The sequence below is a fragment of the Schistocerca serialis genome, chromosome 4 (assembly GCF_023864345.2).
Source record: "Schistocerca serialis cubense isolate TAMUIC-IGC-003099 chromosome 4, iqSchSeri2.2, whole genome shotgun sequence".
Lineage (NCBI taxonomy): Eukaryota > Metazoa > Arthropoda > Insecta > Orthoptera > Acrididae > Schistocerca > Schistocerca serialis.
In genome coordinates this window covers 747,373,906-747,395,795 of record NC_064641.1, presented here as the reverse complement: position 1 = coordinate 747,395,795, position 21,890 = coordinate 747,373,906, and the positions used below count along the sequence as shown (strand labels likewise).

Below are 21,890 nucleotides of genomic sequence, written 5' to 3'. Positions count from 1 at the left end.
CAGTCTATAACATGAGTATTGTATTACCTAAAAGATAAATGTTACAATTTGTGTTTGATATTTGTTTATGATTTTTTTTTAATATTTAAGTTGTGGACACCATTAATGCATCCACAGTAACTGCCACTTAAGAACAATTACTGGTGTGTGCACATAAAAACTGCCAATGGAAAACAATTACTGGTTGCTTTAACTTCATGATAGGTAAATTTATGGCAACGACTTCTGTTTCAGAAATTCCCCAGGGAGCTGCAGTGCCAACACTGGGATTATCAAATAAAGCAGTTTATGAGGGACAACAAGTGCAGTTGGAAGAGAGGCATGTGAAAGATGAATTTCCTGAATCATCTTATTTTATTCCTGTAAAATTAACAGGTATTTTGTCTGGTTTTTGTATTGTAAGCTTATCTTGATTTCTCATTCATGGGAAGCAGCTGTGATACTGCTGCAACAAGTCGTTCTTACTTGCTGATATTTATTTATTTTCTGTCTCTGCCCAAACAAGTTGCTCCTGATTTGGCCTTGTCATTAACAGTAGATGAATCCTCTTGGTTGCTGGGGTTGTCCAGCAGATTGTATTTCAACATATACTCTGGATCTTGCATTTCACCAGTCTTGGAGAATGTCCATTTCTATTCGCTGTTCTTGCAGCATGGTACTCCTCACCCACATTCTGTTCAGCTTCCACCACACTGGGTAGTGGAGGTCACAGTTAGCAGTATATTGCTCTTTTGGTTGAGTATCTGGGCTTTCTAGTTCTGTCCTCCCTTTCTCCTGTCAGAGGTTATAATGGGCATCAACTATGACCTGAATTCTTAAGCACCTTCCGTCGGTCTGAGATCCATGCATTGGATGGCGGGGACTGGCTCCCACTGTTACCCCCTTCATATAAGTCACATTGGCACTTTGCACACGAGCGGGTGCAATAACAGTGAGTGAGCAGAGCTTCTGCACTGGTTTTGGCTGTTGTCAACTGGCATCTTGTCACATTGTGCACTGACTCATTATTTACTCACCTTCTTTGCTCATAATGCATTAAGAGTAATTCGTTCATGACAAGATGAGACCATACCTGTAAGAAACAAATAACAGCATATTGAATGTAATAATGTTGGCTGTTTATTTGTTGCTTTCTCAAGCCTTTATGTTAGGTGGAGAGGGGAAAAGGGAGGAAGGAAGGAGGGAGGGCGTTAATAATGGCATGTGACATTTGTAACATTTTCTCAACTACATATGATTCCTCATGTGGTAATTAATTATAAATGTGTACATTCTCTAGCATCCAATGTCTGCTTTATCAGCCAAACCTATGCAGTGTGCTGTCTACTCGTGTGTTCTGGTTCACTGTCTGCACTGTGAATGAAGTTGGATTCCTGCTTCATTGAGTATCAAAATTCTCAACACAATTTGTGGGCTTATAATGAGTTCTTAATGCCCACACAATAAAAGGGGTCTTTAAATTCATGTGTTGGGTCTCACTTTGAAAAGATGTGACTATAAATGAAACCTTTAAATCAACAAAGAGATAGAGGGGCTGGCCAGTACTTACCTCAGCTCAGTACAGCCGATAGATACACAACAAAAAGAACCGAAAATTTACGTTCCTAGCTTTCTGAACAAATGTTCCTTCATCAGGGAGGAGAGAGGGGAAAGAAAGGGAAGAAGGGAAAGTGGATTCAGTTACTCACAACCCAGGTTATGAAGCAACAGGGAAAGGAAAACAGGGAGGGTAGCAAGGATGGAGGCATGATTGTCAGAGGGAAGCCAAAGATATTCTACTGTAAGTACTGTGCCAGCTTCAAACCAAAGAGGATGCATACAGAAGTAAAGAGGTGTATAGTATAAAGATAAACACAACTATGTGGGATGAAAAGATGTGTGAATGGCTAAAGAGGAAAGGGAAAGAGGAGAAGACTGAAGAGTAAATGGGAGTGAGGTTGTTTAACGTAGGTTCAGTCCAGGGGGATGGCGGGATGAAAGGATGTGTTGGAGTGCAAGTTCCCATCTCAGCAGTTCAGAGGGACTGGTGTTGGTTGGGAGAAGCCAAATGGCACATACGGTGTAGCAGGTTCCTAGGTCCTTCCCTCCGTGTTTTATTCCTTCTTATGATTACTATTTTAACTTTAGTTATTTAATTTCCCTACCCACCAGTTACCCACTATGTACCCTAATCCTATACCACATTATTTACATTCATTCCGGAAACATGCATTCACCGTAGCCAAACTGCAATCCCACATACTTTTCCTCCGGTCCTGCTTAACCTTTGGAATTACCCCTAAAGGACTTACCTTAAAAGTTCCCATCTCTGGGTGCAATTCCTCCTTCCACCAGTCTCTCCTCGACTTCCAGAACCTTCAATCCTTAGCCCTTACCCAACTTGTCCTGAATCTCTACACTACTTAATGTAACCACCATCCCAACAGCTCCTATCTCTCTTCAAAGTCCCCCACCTCTCAAACCCTTGCTTGGAGAACACACTCAGGAACATCATCCTAGAAGCCAGCTGCAAACTTGAGTTACATGCCATACACCACCTGAAAAAACTGTCCACAGTGCTAGTGCAACACCTAAGAAGTGGGGTCCCTCTCCCTACCCCTCACAAAAACCAACCACAATAGAACCTTCAACAAACCCCCCTCATAGCCAACAAACCTAGCCTAGCCACCCTACTCAATCTCCCCATCCCAGCACATACCCCACACAGACCAAATCTCAACTATAACCACAGTCAAATGCCACATATCACAAGTCCCAATTTAGTTCTAAACCTCTCATCCAGATCCCTCTCTCCTCCAGAGACATCTGTTCTATCAAAAGGCTTAGCCTTCAGCCCCATGCCTAAATTCAACCACACTGCCCTGGTTAAAGATCTCCTCTCATTCACCCGGAACCTCAACTGGAAATATCACTTCACCACCCAAACACAGCCCCCAAATACTAGACCCAGTGTTGAACCCTGTCTATAACAGTTCCGACCGCCTTCTCAAAGGGATCCTCCTCCCGTCCCCCAAAAACATCCCTTGCAGACATTTCAGGAATTCCTCACATCCAGTGTTGCCTCCCAGTCCTTCTTGAAGAACATCCCGACAACCCCCAACATCACCCCAGCTGAATCCCGTGCCGTTAGGGAGCTGAAAACAGACCGCTCTATTGTCATCCTCCCAGCGGATAAAGGTCCACAACTGTGGTACTTGAGCGTGTGGAGTATGTGGCAGAAGGACTACATCAACTCTCCGACACCTCAACCTACAAAGCTGTTACCCAGGATCCCATTCCGTCCATCCAGACTGAGCTGCAGAAAATCCTAAAAATCCAAGGTCCCTCACAACGGCTTCCATAGGCTTACTCACTCCACCTGAGCCACGTACCCCTACCTTCTACCTATTACCCAAAATCCACAAAGAGAACCATCCTGGCCGTCACATTGTGGCAGGCTTCAAAGCCCCAACAGAACGTATCTCAGCTCTGGTAGACCAACACCTCCAACCTATCACCCGCAGACTCCCATCCTACATCAAAGACACAAACCACTTCCTAGAATGCCTCAAATCCATTCCCACTCCTCTCCCACCTGAAACCTTTCTTGTCACCATAGATGCTACATCCCTTTACACAAACATCGCACATACCCATGGTCTCTCTGCCCTTGAGCACTACCTCTCCCAACGCCCACCCGAAGATCTCCCAAAAACCTCGTTCCTTATCACACTTACCAACTTCATCCTCACCCATAATTACTTCACTTTTGAAGGCCAGACTTATAAACAAATCAGGGGAACAGCCATGGGCGCCAGGATGGCTCCGTCCTATGCCAACCTCTTCATGGGCCACATGGAGGAGGCTTTCCTGAAGACCCAACAGCTGCTTCCTCTGGCCTGGTATAGGTTTATAGATGACATCTTTGTGGTCTGGACTCATGGTGAAGAAACACTCCTTAATTGCCTCCATAACCTCAACTCCTTTTCGAATCTGAATTTCACCTGGTCCTTCTCCAAAACCCAAGCCACCTTCCTGGATGTTGACCTTCATCTTGTTGAAGCTCACATCCACACCTCTGTCCATATCAAACCCACAAACAAACAACAGTACCTTCACTTTGATAGCTGCCATCCATTCCACATCAAATGCTCCCTTCCCTACAGCCTAGGTATTCGTGGCAAACGTATCTGCTCCAGTGACGAATCCCTCAACAATTACATCAATAACCTGACCAGTGCTTTCCTCTCCCGCAACTATCCTGCAGACCTTGTCCACAAACAGATCTCCCGAGCAATACATTCCTCCCCGTCCAACAACAATGTTCCTACTCCCAGACCACACAGAAGCATCCCCCTTGTCACCCAATATTATCCTGGCCTCGAATACATCAACAAATTACTCCGCCAGGGATATGACTTTCTCAAGTCAACCCCTGAAATGAGATCATCCCTTGACAAAATTCTCCCCACACCACCCAGAGTTGCCTTTTGTCGCCCCCCTAACCTCCGTAACATCCTTGTTAAACCCTACAATATTCCCAGACTACCTTCTCCACCCAGCGGTTCCTACCCCTGTAACCGACCCCGCTGCAAAACCTGCCCCATGCATCCCCCCACAACCACCTACTCCAGCCCCGCTACTGGTAAAAGATACACAATTCAAGGCAGGGCCACGTGTGAAACTACACATGTCATTTATCAGCTGACATGCCTGCACTGCACAGCCTTTTACATCGGCATGACAACAACTAAACTGGCTGAGCGCATGAACGGACACAGACGAACTGTCCGCCTAGGAGATGTTCGATACCCAGTAGCGGAGCATGCCCTCCAGCATAATTCTAGGGACCTAGGAACCTGCTACACCGTATGCGCCATTTGGCTTCTCCCACCCAACACCAGTCCCTCTGAACTGCGGAAATGGGAACTTGCACTCCAACACACCCTTTCATCCCGCTATCCTCCTGGACTGAACCTACGTTAAACAACCTCACTCCCATTTACTCTTCAGTCTTCTCCTCTTTCCCTTTCCTCTTTAGCCATTCACGCATCTTTTCATCCTACATAGTTGTGTTTATCTTTATACTATATACATCTTTACTTCTGTATGCATCCTCTTTGGTTTGAAGCTGGCACAGTACTTACAGTAGAATATCTTTGGCTTCCCTCTGACAACCATGTCTCCATCCTTGCTACCCTCCCTGTTTTCCTTTCCCTGTTGCTTCATAACCTGGGTTGTGAGTAACGGAATCCACTTTCCCTTCTTCCCTTTCTTTCCCCTCTCTCCTCCCTGATGAAGGAACATTTGTTCAGAAAGCTAGGAACGTAAATTTTCGGTTCTGTTTTTTGTGTATCTATCAGCTGCACTGAGCTGAGGTAAGTACTGGCCAGCCCCTCTATCTCTTTGTTAGTATTTGTTTCACATCTTTATATGAGATTTTCCATTGATCATTTAAACCTTTAAATCAGTCACTCTCTGATCTGGTACACCTCTCCAGTCACTCAGATAATGTGATGCTGTTGTAGCTTGACTCATTTTTACACAATGCATTCAAGTCAGCTTCCCTGTGTCAGAAGAGCTATTGGAGTGTGACACCATCCTAACATTTTGTCACAGTTTGATGGGACATGATTTTTATGCTGAGCAGAGGACACCAGATAGTGTAGCGAGTGACGCACCCTCCAGTGTGGTCAACAATTCTGCCTTTGTGATCTTATCACTAAATCTGTAAAAAGAAGGGTATAATGTCTTTCCAAATTAGTTGTAATTACCTGACAGTTAAGTATCTTCACCCTTAATATATTCTGATTCTTATTTTATTATTTATATTAATAACCATGTAGTTTTGATTACTTACAATTAGCTGTTAATGGCTGCACCATCAGCAACAACAACAACAACAACAACAACAAAACTACTACTACTACTGCTACTACTACTACTACTATTATTACTACTACTCAGTTTTGGGTTGGGAGTTTTGATCTATGATTGCTTAAGGTACCTGTAGAGATTGGAGCTGCACCACTGTGTTTATGACACTGCCAGCCATTAATGAATGCCTTGTGTGTTTTCTACTCCACTTTGATTTGCTTTGTGTTGTACGTGGCTTGTCATTCTTCTTGTTACTTTGAAAAGGGTGAAGATACCACTCCAGACCTGTTACGGTGTTCCAGTGTGACTTCTATTGCCCTTGAAAGGAAATTTGTAATATGAAATGGAGCTCATAAAAATGATGCGGAGCACAGAGCAGTTATACTGGCTAGATTTTACGGAGTCTAGACAGGATTAGGAATTTTGCTAGCTCTCATCCCGGTGAATCACCTGGAACTTCTGGGAAGAAAAGGGCAGTTTTAGTTTTAATTTGTATTGTGCAAATGAATAGTTGTTTATATTCAACAATGCAGATAGGTTTGAATTACTTTATTTTCATTTTATTTTGCTTGAGAAGAGATGCAGCAATATTGAAGAAGAAATTGACAATTTCAGTAAATTATTAATAAGAAATTCCACCAAGGAGTTCTACAGTTCTACATGGAAAAGAAAATAGTACCCAGTGTGTCGAAACCTCAACTCGTGCATTGGCAGAAATCGTAAGATGTAGTGGATGTTAATGGCATCGGAAGTGCCTCCAGTAGAATGATAATGGCAAGTGTTCGATTGAAAAATTGGTTTGTGAGCGAGTGAAGCTGTAGTTTAGGGTGAAATTAATCTAAGGAGACTATCATGGGAGACTCAAATGTGTGAATTTTGAGGAATGGTTTTCAGATCTGGTGCACCCAAATCTTCTGCCCTATTCTGTCATTGTCATGGGCAGCCCATCTTACCATTTTAGGCAGGTGGACAAAGTACCATCTGTATATTACCCAAGAGAGTTGATGATAGAATGGCTGCAAAATAGGAGGGTAGAATGCAGTAACAGCATGATGAAGGCTGAGCTGTATGCTCTTGTGCAGGCAAAGAAACCTAATGAAAAAGACTTACATATTTGATGAACTGGCTAAGCGCATAGGCCACACCATACTTTCCATGTCGCCGTGGAATTGCGAGATGAATGCTATTGAAATTACTTGAACAAAAGTCAAAAGTTATATTAGGGAGCACATTATTGCTGTTAACATATCTGCAGCAAATCGTCAAAAACTTACAGAAGCTGCCTTTTATTCCAATACTGCAAAAAACTAGGGATGATATTGCAGTAAAATGCAAGACGTGGAGCAGGAAGTGCAATGGTATCATGGTTCAAATGGCTCTAAGCACTATGGGACTTAACACCTGAGGTCGTCAGTCCCCTAATGGTATCATGGAAATGGCAATTGATGACTAATCTCATCATATGGACATGGTGGGATGTAGGGGTTCATCTCACACGGACACAGCTGGCTCTGATTTCGTCATGTACTAACTTGGCTGAGAGTGACTTCAAAAGCCGATGACCCATGCGTGTGTCAATATTAAAACCACATCATCACCAGCCTACGACTGAAATGAACATGTGACCATCAGCACTGGACATTGTCACAGTGGCAGAGCATTGCATGGTCTGACGCATTTGGATACCATATTTTTCATGCCGATGGGAGGGTGCAAATCTGTCATCTTCCAGGGGGGCAGCTCCTTGACACCTGTACTGCGGGATGGAGACAAGCTGGCAGCAGCTCTGTGAAGCTCTGGGGGACATTCACATGGGCATCCATGGGTCCAGTGGAGCTCGTGCAAGGCACTATGATGGTCAAGGAGTATTGTACACACCTTCAGGACAATCATGTTTTCTGATAGCAGTGGCATTTTTCAACAAGATAATGTGCCATATCCCGAGGCCAGGAGTGTAACGGAGTGGTTCAAGAACCACAGTGGTGAGCTCCAATTGATGTGCTGCCCCCCCCCCCCCCCCCCCATACTCACCAGGTATGAAACCAATTGAACACATACGGGATGTGATTGAATGTGGGATTACAAATCATCATGCCCCCTCCTCCCCCCCCCCCCCCCCCCAGAATTTATAGGAATTAAGGGACTTAAGTGTGTAGTTGTGGCGCCAGTTCCCTCCAGCAGTGAACCCAGGCATCATTGCTTCCATGCCACGATGAGTTGCCGCTGATATCCATACCACAAGTGTACATACCAGTTGTTAGGTAGCTGGTGCCAAAATGTTCTGGCTGATCACTGTATTTTTTATTTCTAACCAGGAATCCTTATACAAATTTTCAGAGTTTTAGTTTCAAAAATGGTTTTATAATGAAATATTTCCGTAAAAACTGTCATCCCCTATGTTACTCCCTTACAGGTTGATTTTCCAGAAACAATGAAACGTATATCTTTTTATTTCCAACCAAGAAGTCAAAAACCAGTTTTTATGAATGTAGCTTTAAAAATGCTTTGGTAGTACGTTAAATAATTTATTTTCAAAATATACTTTCACCCACTATTTTATCCCTTCAGTGATTGGATTTCTAAAAATGGCAAAGCATGCATTTTTTTAACTTGTGACCAAAAAACCAAATACAAATTTTCATGGTCGTATTTCATAACTGGCTTAACGGTGACTTATTTTCAAAAAACCTTTCATCCTCTACTTCACCCATTTAGGGATGAAAATTTGAAGGAACCCTTACTAAGTGATGCCTAAAATAACAGACCAACACTCTCTCAAAATTTCAAGTTTCTGTCCTTAGCAGTTTGGGCTGCGGGTGATGTGTAAATGAGTCCATCAGGTCCTATTTCATCCCCTGAGGAGCTCAATTTCTAAAACACTGAAACATGTAATTTTTTTTTTAACCAAGAAACCAATTACAAATTTTTATAGATTTAGCTTCAAAAATGCTTTCATAATGAAATATATTTGCAAAACATTTCATCCCCTATTTCACCCCCTTAAGAGTTGAATTTCCAAGAACACTGAAATGCTTAGTGTTTTTTATTTGCAACCGAAAAGTCAAATATAGATTTTCATAGATGTAGCTTTCAAATTCTTTGGTAATTCTTTAATAAAGATTATTTTATAAAAAGAAGACAACTACTACTTTCACCCTCGTAGGCATTAAATTTCGAAAAATCTGAAATGGGTACGTACTTATTTCTGACTAAGAAACCAAATACCAATTTTCATTGTTTTAGGTTCAAAAATCCTTTCACCTCCTTAGGGGTGGAATTTCGAAAAATGCCTTTTTATTCAACGTCGGCAATATAAAATCAACACCCTCTCCAGATTTCAAGTTTCTGTCATTAGCGGTTTGGGCTAGGCAATGACAAATCAGTTACTCAGGACCTTTTCTTTTATATATAAGAGATGAATGTACGAGGGCTGCCGTTTAAGCATCCCCCCCCCCCCTCCCCCCCCCCCTCCCCCGCCCCCCTAAAAATTTCTGCTTTAGAGAGCAAGGTGGCAAAATGTAGTTTGACACAGAGATTGTATTTATATTAATGTATTATTTTATGTTGGTACATTTTGTGCTGTAAGATAAGTGTAACATAGTAAGGAGTGTACATTTTGTTGTATTATACCATTTCATTTAACACTGTGCATGCTGCTGTGACGTTAGTGATAAGTGTGTGGAAACTAGGAAGCAAGTTGCAGCACACAATTTGAAGTACTAGATGATTTGTGTGATGTCCTTAGCTAAATCTGTTGCGGAATGTTGGAGTAAAGAAGTGTAGTCCATTGACAACAATAACAATCAGTTGCCAAGGAAGAAATTGTAGAAAATTACTAAAGGACTAGATTGTTAATTAGTTCATTGCGCAAAATATCATAAAACCTGCTGCATCAATCAAAGAAGTTGTTAAAAATGTGGACAAATTAACAGAGAACTTATCAGAGAATGGTACATTAATATTAATTGGAGGCTGAAATGACACTGATAAGCCATTGAAAGAGTTTTAAAGGGATTTAACAGATTCTCTGAAACACATAGTGAAATTAACCTGCAAAATGAGTGTAGAAATTCATCCAGTACCTCTTAACATAACATCCAAGATGTGAATGAAAAAATAAAGTGTGTGAATTGCATTACATAGAAAAAAATCAATACTGCTACAAATGCGTGTGGAAAGAGACTGACTGTGAATTTCAAAATCGAGTGACTGGTAAGAAATGTTTATACAGTCCATAGTGTACATTTAAACGGTTGAGGAAAGATGTTCATATGAAGTCATCTTTCCTCTTTTTAATATAGGTGTCAAAAATATAAAAAAAGAGAATGGGTACAATGCTGGTAATAAAGCATACACAAATGAACAGACAAATAATAAATACTGCCTAGAAGTTAAAGAACCAACCAAATACAGGAAGACAATTACAAACCAACATCTGAGCACATAAGAAGCAAAAGGGATAAAACAGCAACACACCTGGTAAGCTGAATTTCAAACCTTCAGATATGATAGCAAGGCAGTTGTAATGGACCAGTAAATCTCTGATTCTTTAAAGAATAGAACTCCCATGTTGAATCTTCTGCACTGGCTGTTAACTTTTAAATAAGTCACTTCCAGTTTCATATCAATAGAGATGCATCTTCAAGTGATCTGTACAAGAAATTAAAAAAATACAGAATTGCAGTGGCTTGAAAATAGATGTGTACTACCATTAAGTGCCATATATCAATGAGAAGTGTGTACTCGTACATTTTTAAACAGTCATGGTGAGTCAAGTGATTGCTTAGAGCCACGTCCGATTGTTCATCATGAAGATATAAACGGATAGCATGCTAAAGGCCATAGTCCATGATTAAACTGACTGGGACCATGGAGCTCTGATAAACGAAGCTGGGTACACACATTTAAATTTGGTTTTATTATGAACTGATTTAATTTGACATTTTTAAAAAACGTGCTTATGTACTATGGATGCATTATGTGCTTGCTAGTTCGAAAAATAGAACAAAATAAAATTCATGTTATTACCTAAGTTTTCTGGGATTATATTTTCTTGTATTCTATAGTTTTAATCATTTTCAACTACAAATGTCTTCTAAAAAGAAAAATTTGTTGTTGACTATATAACACAAAATAGTACAGCTAAACACACTGTGAAGACAACACCCACTTTTCTTGTCATAGATAGCACCAGTTTGGTATGAGACTCAAGCTAGTACCACCTCACACATATGGCTCATAATACCAACTCATCTTTACAGCTTACGCTGTTGCTGAACACACGTCTGTGCTATCAATGACATGGTAAGAGATTCTCATGGACTACAGCTTTAAACATGCCATCTGTTTCTATCTTGGGATGATGAATGATGGGACTTGGCTCAAAGCAATTACTTTGCTGCACCATGACTATTTAAAAAACATGATACTACACACCTCTCATTGATATATGGCATTTTATGGTAGCATACATCTGTTTTCAAGCCATTGTAATTATGTATTGTTTTAAGTTCATTTACAGGTCACCTGAAAATGAATCTTTATTGATGTGAAAGCAGTAGTGACATATTTAAAAGTATTTTAATAGCCAGTGCAGAAGATTTTATTCATTCAACAAATAAAACAGCTTAAAACATCTGATTACTTTACAAATGAGTAATGCATTAAAAACATTTGATGTTAATTACATAAGTGAGAAAAGTTTGCAAAAGGTTTAAAATCATGCTTAAAATTTGTTGGAAGTCACAAAGCACCTTCATTCTCAAATATTGGATGAATATAGTCATGTTATCTACATCGATCAGTTACACTGCATGAAGACACACACACAGTTCCCAACTATAATAATTCTTTTATTGTGTAAAGCTTTAAATGTGGGGGTATACCTCTTAGTGAGTGGATTATGACAGCATTTTAAGTTTTTAAATGTAACCAGTAACTACGGGAAATATTGAAAGTCAAATTTCTTTTGCCCCTGGAGGAAGCTGTGAGATAGGAAACCTGCAACTGGTACTGGGTTCCAGGAGACTAGCTCATCTATATAAATAGGTGGGTAAAAAGGGCTGTGATTTTGTCCATTATAAATGGTTGTAATAAAGCAAAAGTGCCAAAACAAAGCAAGAGTATAGGCCTATGCCTATGGGACCTGCATGTAGACTGAAACAGGAAAGTAGAAACATAAAGTAACATGACTGGCAATCTGAATTTAAACTAAAGGTCTGTGATGCCATAGATATTACACACAAATACCAAGCCAAGAATGAATCCGACCTAAAAATTGTCTCCATTATGTACAATCGCTTCGTAATAAGATAGATGACATTAACATACTACTAACGGAAGAGCTAAAGGCTATCCCAGTAATATGCATTTCTCAGCACTGCTGTGACCCTGAATTTATTCAACATACAAAAAGAGACTAAATTCATTTTGTCTTCCTGCTATTGCACAAACAATCACAAGCTGGGTGCAGTAACGTTTCACATAAACGAAAATACTGATTTTACTACCATATCTGACTTTAACATGTATCAAAAATGAATATGAGACTGCAGCTATAAAAACTACAAAATTTAATTTTTTTAGTGCTACAATTTGCCAGTCACAATCTGAAAATTTTGAACTTTTTTCAAATAAATTGGAACCATTGCTGAACAAAGTAAATAAATTGGAAAGTAATTTGATGATAAGTGAAGACTTCAACCTTCAGTTTTTTACAAGTTGTAGAAATAGAGAGGCCCCTTTGAACCTTACTACTTCCTGCAATTTAAATGTTAAAATAAATACAGCCACCTGAGTAAAAGAATATGTGAAGTAGCTTTAGGTCAGTTTGTATTCAAGAAGAATTTCTACAGCACTACATTAAAATTTTGTGAGCAAACTTCATTGCCCATCTAGCTCTAATACAAAGTTTGAAAGTAAAAGGAAGTGGTGGGAACAACGTGTCATTAAGAACTGTGTAGATGCCGTAGTCAGGATAACATAAACTACTACAGCAGTGTACTAAACAAAGAAAAATTGTTACAGGTCTATAAAATTCGTAACCTAAATGAAACATTTTACATTTTCATTGATAGATTAAACTATTACTTTCAAATTGAATTTCCTTGGAAAACTGTAGCCAGAAGGGACAGTTGTAGAACAAACATTTGGATTGCAAGGGTAATTTGGGTTTCATACCAGAAGAAGAGCTTAGTACATAAAATGTGTGACTTGAATAATTTGTCACTTGACTGACTTTTATATTATAAAAATATTCTGAAATACTAAGAGTAGCAAAAATAATGCACAATGATAAACCCATATACAGGCTTTTGAAAAATACTTTTACAAACTCTGCAGAGGGAAGAAAAGTGTAGTGAACATGGGCTCTAAACTGCGTATGTTACTAACTTTGAGTACTTGTTCAAGTTTCACAGTAGTGAAGATGAACACGTTCTCATACCTCTTGAGGTATGCATTTTAGAGCCCATGTTTACTGGACTTTTTTCATTTTTTATTTTTGTTTGTTATTTTTTTGTAAGGAACCTGTCCCCAAAATTTGTAAAAGTATTTTTGAAATACCCTCTGTAAGACAATAAATATTGTGAAGGCCATGTTGAGTGTTATAAAAAAAGAAACTTGTAAAAACAGAGCATCATGCAAAAAATATAACACTATCACAAGAAACTAAAAAATTAGCCAGCCCTTTTGAAGAAGTTCTGCAAATAATATGATAAAATCACACACACACAAGAATACTCAATCCAGTAAATATAAGTCAGTGTAAATCAATACTGCTACACAAGATGTAGTAGGAAAAACAATAACGAGACTAAGGAATTCCAGCTCTGGGGGTGTTGATGGTTTCTCTGCAACAGTTATAAAGAAGAGTGCTGTAAACATCGTTGAACTACTCAACCACTTATGTGACTGCTCACTTCAAGAAAGCACTTTCCGTGATGCATTGAACAAGTCTGAGGTAATTCTGTAATATAAAAAAGGTGTAAGAGACAACGTAAATTGCTACAGGGCAATCATGATTTCCTCTTCTATTTCAAAACTTTCCAAAAAAGTTAAGTATGACCAACTTATGGAATTTGTAAATAAAAACAAAATCCTATGTAATGAACAATTTGTATTAAGAAATGAGAGATCAACAGTAACAACCATTAATGAGTGCATTCACTGTCTGCTAAACCTGGTGGAAACAAAAGGGGAATCAACAGGAGTATTTATTGGCTTGTCAAAAGCATTTGCCATTATGGTAAGGTTCTGGGGGATAATGCTGACCATGTCTTTGTTATTCTTGAAAAATCCTCACATGTCCTCCTCCCCCTCCCCCTCTCCCCGAGTTGTTGTAATTGGTATTTTGCCTTAACTGCCCAGGTTGAGAGAGTAGTATAAATCTCTGTAAAAAAAATCATCAACCTCAAGATGTGTTGAATGTCGATGACACGCATGACTGTTGTGGAGTAACAGTCGTTTGTTGTTTGTTGGCCACATCTAGGGAACTTGCTATACATGAGTTGTATAAGGGTTACCCAGGCATGCTGGGCTCTGTCTGGGTGGACCTTTATTTCCCTAGCTGCTCGTGGGACTGAGATGGAACATTCGGAACTTGTGTAGCCAGTCCTCCTGACACAAGAATTATTCAAAACACTTCATTTATAGCAAGAGAACCCATGCTATTTGACAGAATGTGTTTTTTAATAGTTAAAAAGAAAGAGGGCAGCTTTGAGAAAGTTGCACCTTTCTGTATTAAAAAGGATTTAGTGGGCATTGCTGGCATTTTCAAACCTGTAAAGTCATGGCAAAAATGGGGCAGTGTTGGTTATAAACTTTTGGTTCCCAATAAGCAACGAACCTCCAGACAGCATATTCAAATAGGCAATTGAAACAGAGTACACAGCACCTCACCTTATGGCAAAGGTGTTTACTCAAGCAGAGATATCATAGATAATCCCAAAGAGGAACCGAAAGATAAGTGGGCTCAAGAAGGTGTCGTCATCATGTAATATATAATGAAATAGGTAGATGGTGAACTGATTAAATCAGATTTCTTAATTCTTACATTCGTTAGCACAACACTTCAAGAGCACGTCGAGGCAGTTTTCTTTCCTGAAATGTGTGGGATCGTGTCCCCATCTCTGTGTGCTCTTTTAAATGCCAGCACACTAGCTTGTAAGGGAGAAGCCACTTGTGGCAAATGTGATTAAGCCGCCCACAGTGGCATCATTTATTCATTTCCTTAGAAGTGTGTGACGTGCGCCAGGGATTACCCTGCCTGAAGCAGAGACTGCAGTGTCTACCTTGAAGAAAGGAAGAGACAGGAGCTCAAACCAACAAAGTGTATCAATCTCATATGGTGAGGCCAAAAAGAGCTAAAAGGCCATGAGGCCAAAAAGAGCTAAAAGGCCATGAACCGCCCACTTCCACTAATGTGTTTGCTTCAGCCAGTAAAATACCTATTCCAAAAGCTGATCCCTCTACATATATGGAGAGTTCTAGTGTCAGCTCTACTACCTGCATCTCTCAGTTTGCTTGTAAAGGTGCTGTTATTGCAGAGCCCATAGCTGCCCCTTCCCCCCCCCCCCCCCCCCCCTCCTCCCCCTCCCCTCCTGAACATCAGGAAAGACCACGATTGCTGATATCGTAGAGCTTCAGGCACCTCAAAAGGCAGACTCCAGTAAACAGATCAGGATTGCCGCAGGCATTCCTATGAATTCTTCTCTGGTAACCAAACCAAATAGGAAGTGTTAACCACAGAAGAAGGCAAGTTGTAAACTGTCAGATTATGTTGATCACATTCTATTATATGTTTTTAATGATTCAGCTTTGGAGACAATAGAATGCAAAGTCTGTTTGGGGCAGTCATCTAGCCCTAGACTAAGGCGATAACTGTTGCAGTACTCCCACTCAGGTGGAGAGACAGGATGAAAGGAAAACCTCACCAGTAATTAGGCATAGGATGGTGCCATACAAGTGCCCATATCTATACCCCAAATTTGTCTGTAGGTAATGCCTTCTAAGCAGAAGTAATTGTGGGTGAGGATATAGTTGGCCATGGTGATTAGGAAGGGGGTTGTAGGTTTGGAATCCTTCGGGCATTGGGAAAGGTAGTGTTCAATAATGGTATGGTTGTGGGCATTAGGGATGGTAGTGTAAACGGAGGTGGCATCAATAGTGACGAGCAGGACACTATGTGGTAAAGGAACAGGAACTGTGGAGAGTTGGTGGAGGAAATGGTTGGTATCGTAAAAGGTAGGTGGGTAGGTTGCAGGTAACAGGCTGGTGTTGTTCTGTGAGAGCATAAGCGGAGATATTGCTGGTGGTTAGTAGGTTTGATATTGACGGAGGTACTGATGTAGCCACCTTTAAGGTAAGGGTCAACATCAAGGAAGGTGGCTTGTTGGGTTGGGGAGGACCAAGTGAAGTGAATGGGGGATAAGGTTTTGAGATTCTGGAGGAATATGGATAGTGTATCCTCACCCTCAATTCAGATCGCAAAGACGTCATCAATGAATCTGAACCAGATGAGGGGTTTAGGTCCTCACACTTGGTCTAAATCATGAAGATATCATCAGTGAACCTGAACTAGGTTTTGGAATCTGGGTGGTTAGGAAGGATTCCTCTAGATGGCCCATGAATAGGTCGGCATAGGATGGTGCCATGCAGATGCAATTTGCTGTATCATGGGTTTGTTTTGTAGATGATGTGTTCATAGGTGAAGTAATTGTAGGTGAGGATGTAGATGGTCATGGTGACCATAAGGGAGGTTGTAGTTTTGGAATTGTCGAGCATTAGAGAAAGTAGTGTTCAATAGCAGCAAGGCCACAGAAGAAAAAGGCTTACCAACTGTACATAGCAGCACTGCCCTGTCCCCACCATATCCCAGCACACACCCACAAGCAGCACTACACCATTCCCCACTCCTACCTTGCTATCCCTTCCCCTCCCTGCCACTGGTTCCTCCTTACCCCTGCCACCTGGACTGCCTCCCCTATCAGGTGCAGTTGCCCATAGTCCAGCCTCGGTAGCTGGAGACAGTGGTCGTGTGTGTGTGTGATTTGTGCTTGCATGAATGAATATGTTTCCTACATTAGAAGAAGGCCTTTTGGCTGAAAACTCACATGTATAGCAGTTTTTCTGTTGGACATGTCTGTGACTCGACATCTCCTCTAAATTTATGAAATGTGTTATATAAATATTTAAATGCATGAATTTTGTTTGTTAAATATAAGCACACAGAAATCACTTTCACCTCTTTTTTTTTGTAGACATAGGACCAATCCAAATACTATGCCATATGATACAAAAGAACCAGCTGGTAGAAGAGGGCCATGCACAGTCACAAGTTGATGAAATGCGAGTGCAGCACAGGGTGACTGTCGTCATGGCCATGTGGTTGTCTTCAACTTCATAGCTTCATCCTTGTAGTTGAAGGATATCTCATCCCCATATTTTGGTGCCGTACATGGATGGAATATCAACAGTTTCATGAGCTTTATTATGTGTTTATGGCAGTGCTTGCAAGGTACATACTGAAACTGGTGAATCTCTGTGCTAGGTTGTTAGTACTTTGTGTTAATGGGATCAGGATCAGTGTGGCCAGCTTTTCCAACAATACAGTATTCATGCTGTATTTCCATCCTCACTTATTTGTAGGTGATGACTTCATGATACTCATTTATAGGTGATAACCTCGTGATACTCGTGTTGCTGAATGCCATAGGGCATTTCTCGTTTTTTTGCACAGTGTGTTATTATTGGTTAAGAACTTCTGATAGAACTGATTAAGGAACTGTTCTAGCCATCTTCCCTTGGTTGTCAACAGAGAGCCTAATTTTATTTATGGTATCTGTCTTTTGAATGAAAATCAAGTGATGCATTTCAGCATATAAATAAGGCTGATTTCACCAAGCAGGCATGTCCATCTGAGAAGCTGGTACTGATGCTTGTTATAATAATGTCTTCCAAATCCGAAGACCATTCAGATTCAAAACTGTATGCCCCTCCTATGAAAAAGAACATTCCCAGGAAGCAGTCGGTTAGTGATGATAAAGTGGCCTAGGTGCAATATGCTTAGTCTGAATACTAAGGCAGTATCTAGTTCTAGGTGCATGACTATTACTAGCATGGGCCGTTACATTAGTGATGTGCAAAAGCACCAAAATACAGTATGGATCCATGGTCAGAAACATCTCGGTCAAGGCTTAGAAGACTGAATACTTGCTGACAGCAGTCAGCTGATGGTAGCACATTTTAAATAATAAGTAGTAGATGTTATTTACATTTACAGCATTGTTCACAATTGCATGTTCCACTTTTGTTGCACACTTTGTAGCAGAGGACTGAGGTGAACTACATTTTTCATAACAATTCTGGCATTCTGCCATGGAGTTTGGAACCACAGCTGAATGAAATTAACATCTTGATACAATATTTCAGTTGGCAACCAAGCAACCATCTTTAGGTCAGTTCCAAGACTAGTATTTACTAGTGCTTGCAATCATATCTGTACTGAAACAAGATGTGCTGGAGTATGCTTACAGACTTTTTCTATGTGATAACCCTTTCCACTGGACATTCCATGTATTATTATAGTGCTGAAACACTGACATCTGTTAAACCTATCCAGAATCCGATTTTTAAGGAACCTTGGGAGTTCCACGTGGAAGAAGATCTTACTGTTCACTCATGGATGTCAGTTGCATAAGATGGGGAAACACTCTCAAATATAGCATTACCCACCCATTGTAATGCCCAGCAGCAATTAATTTAGGCATTGAATCTTTACTCTCTGAGCATGCAAAATTGGTAGGAAACATTTATGTGCATGTCAGCACGCCCCAGCAAAGTGCAATCTTGCAGCCAAGATCTCCCCGCATGTGCTGACCCACCATGTTTCAGTATAAATATAGCTGTCTGTATAGGAAATACTAGTTGTGGAATTTGCCACAAAATGGCTCCTTGGTTGTCAAACAAAATATTGTGCTGAGCTATTCATTACATCCGCAAACATAATAGAATGTTCACATTTTGGGAAAATTTCAAGATACACAATCCTGTTATTGTATGCATAAGTTCACAGGCAGTAATGCTGTACATAGATAAAAAAATTTGCATTACTCTGTAAGAACAAACAAAATCAGGCCATGTCTGCTCAATGTGAATAGGAACTTCCATTTCTGTCCTAATGGACAAGGTGCATCCATTAAAATGCTATCATTGTATTTGGAATAATGTAGTTAAAATATTCATTTTACCATCTTCACTCAGATTTATCATGGTTTCCCTATGTTTGTTTTTGTGATTTGTGGAATATTTGTTAAAAATGACACAGCTGTTTTCTGGCCTCATATTTCCCCAATATGTTTTAATGCTCAATCTGGAATGCCCTTGATGTTAAGGGGACATTAAACTATAACCCTATTTTTTTTGTGCATTCCGCTAATGAGGGCAAGTCCAGGGAAAATACTGGATCATACACGGTTTGAGATGGGGCCCAAACATTTGAATTTAAATGCCACAGTGAACAACTGCAGGAATGTAGTGGTAATGGAATGGTGTGCTGTGAATATTTCTTATATTAATACTTGTTCCATCTCAACACCTTCTCTTGTTAAGCTGTGTCTTGTATTGTTGTCGCTAAACGACAAACGTGCCAGAAAGTTACTTGAGAGTACTCCAGTTCACAGACCGTACTGCATTACAGCTCTAATTGTTCAACATGTACTCACAAACTTCTTGTTCCACAAGATATATAATGATGGGAAAGAAATAACACCACCAAGAAGGAGTTGTGTGATGCAAACGAAAGTTGATAGGCATGTTTCTGCATCTGAAAGATAATGTCTTCAGCCTTTACGCCAGTCACATAAGAGGGGTGCTAGTAGTGCCACTATGAGTATTCAAATCAGGTTTGCATTAAATACCTGATGTAATGGTCGTAAACATTAGTAATCTTGAGATTGGGTATGCTGAGTTGAGTTGATGTCAAGAATGCCATTCATGGCAATGGTGGACATAAGAGTGTACAATCACAAGACCAGGCTCTGGACGGTCACGTAGTGCTACTGAGAGGGAACACCATTGTGTTGGGTGTGGGGCCGTGGCGCATTGTATTGCATCTGCAGCAGCAGTTGGAGCAATAGTTGGCACAACGGTGACACAGTGAACTGTTACAGATTGGTTACTTCGAGGACAGCTCATTGGAAAGTAGGGTGGAGGTCTGTTGTGTTTTCTGATGAAAGTTGGGTCTGCCTTGATGCCAGGGATGGCCTTGTGTTTGTTAGGAGGAGCCACTTGAGGGCCTGAAACCAACCTCTCTACATGCTAGACACAGTGGACCTGCAGATGGAGTTATGATCTGGGGTGCGATTTGTACAACTGCTGGAACACACTCGTGGTTATCCCACACATCCTGACTGCAAATTTGTATGTCAGTCTGGTGATTCAACCTGTTCTGCTGCCATTCATGAACAGCATTCCAGAGGGTATTTTCCAACAGGATAATGTTTGTCCACACACTGCCGTTGTAACCAAACATGCTCTACAGGGTGTATACATATTGCCTTGACCCTGCTCCATCACCTGATCTGTCTCCAGTCTAGTACATATGGGGTACCATCAGATGACAACTCCAGCATCATTCACAAACAGCATTAACTATCCCTGTATTGACCGACCAAGTGCAACATGCATGGCACTCCGTCCCACAAACTGACATCGACACCTGTACAACATAATGCGTGTAAGTTCGCATGCTTGCATCCAACCTTCTGGCATTGTTAAAGCACCAGCATTTCACATTTGCAGTGGCTTATCTTACACTTACATAGCCTGTTATCTCGCATTGTTAATCACTTAAGTATGTTTCCTAGAGAAACGTTTTCCCGTAATTTCAATATTGTACAATAATTATTTTTTGGTGTTGTGAATTTTTTTTCCCCTATCAGTGTATATACCTGGAATTAATTGAATGTGCACTCCACTGTTCTGTGCTCTCTTGTGTTATTTTACTAGTTTAGTGCTTCTCCTTTATCCTCTTAAAATTTGTTCCATCATGAGAGAAACATGCTGTTAGTGAATGAAGTGCATTTAATGTATAAAAGGAATAATTCAATTTTTTACGCAAGTTTAATCATCATTTCTAGTAGACATACAGTGACAGAGGTAAATAATGGTAAACAGTTTTTAGGGAAAGGATAGTAGGTTTTAGTTTCTGCATAGGAGTATTCTCTTAGCCTTGGAGGAAGAAAGCAATAATATATTCAGCTCTTCAAAGCAATAAGTACATCATCATTTAAAACTCTGAAGTGGAGGTTCTTAAATAACTTACTTTAATAATCCATACTAACATTATAAAATCAAAAGGAACTCTATCTGTTACACTTTCATGACAAAAACCACTCAATTGTAATAAAACTTGATACAGAGACTGCTTGAGTGCTGAGGAAGGCTACTTCAGAAAGTGTGAAGTACAATGTATTTATTGATTTGAAGAATATAATGTGAAATATGGAACAGTAATTACTCTTTGAAAAAGCTGTTTACTGTTTGACTTTTGAGCTTTATCATATTTGTGAAAATGCTTGTATTGGTTGATATGTTCTGCATAATATGATTCAAATTAATGAATGCAATGTTTACACAATCCTCTACATGTTTAACCCATAATTCCATACTAATACCAATGCTAATATCAATAATAATACTAATTAAATGCGAAAGTAACTCTGTCATGTTTTCACGACTCTACCACTGAACCGATGAACCAATGAAATTTTATATGGAGGTAGGTTGAACCCCAACGAAGATCACAGGCTATCTTGTAAAAATGTATCTTTTTTGAGTATAGTTAACATTTTAAAATATGGTGCATGTGAGCGGCATGCAGGTGATGCTGGGGTGATGGTTGGGGACTCTTAGTGTCTGTATATTATTGTGTGGCAGTGCAAATGAAATGATAATCTGCACCTGGTTTATGATATTGAGTTCCTTCACCACGTGGCATGGCTGGAGAGTTTTGACGGAGATACAACAATAAAATA

General features: G+C 40.1%; 1 protein-coding gene across 2 annotated transcripts in view; it reads left to right on the top strand.

Moving 5' to 3' along the window:
• LOC126473279 (elongator complex protein 2) overlaps window positions 1-21,890 on the top strand; it is an 82,638-nt gene that overhangs the window by 36,278 nt on the left and 24,470 nt on the right. For both annotated transcript variants that reach the window (XM_050100234.1, XM_050100233.1), the window contains exon 8: window positions 235-375. In XM_050100234.1, the coding sequence (XP_049956191.1) occupies window positions 235-375 (141 nt within the window). The remainder of the gene's footprint in view (window positions 1-234; window positions 376-21,890) is intronic.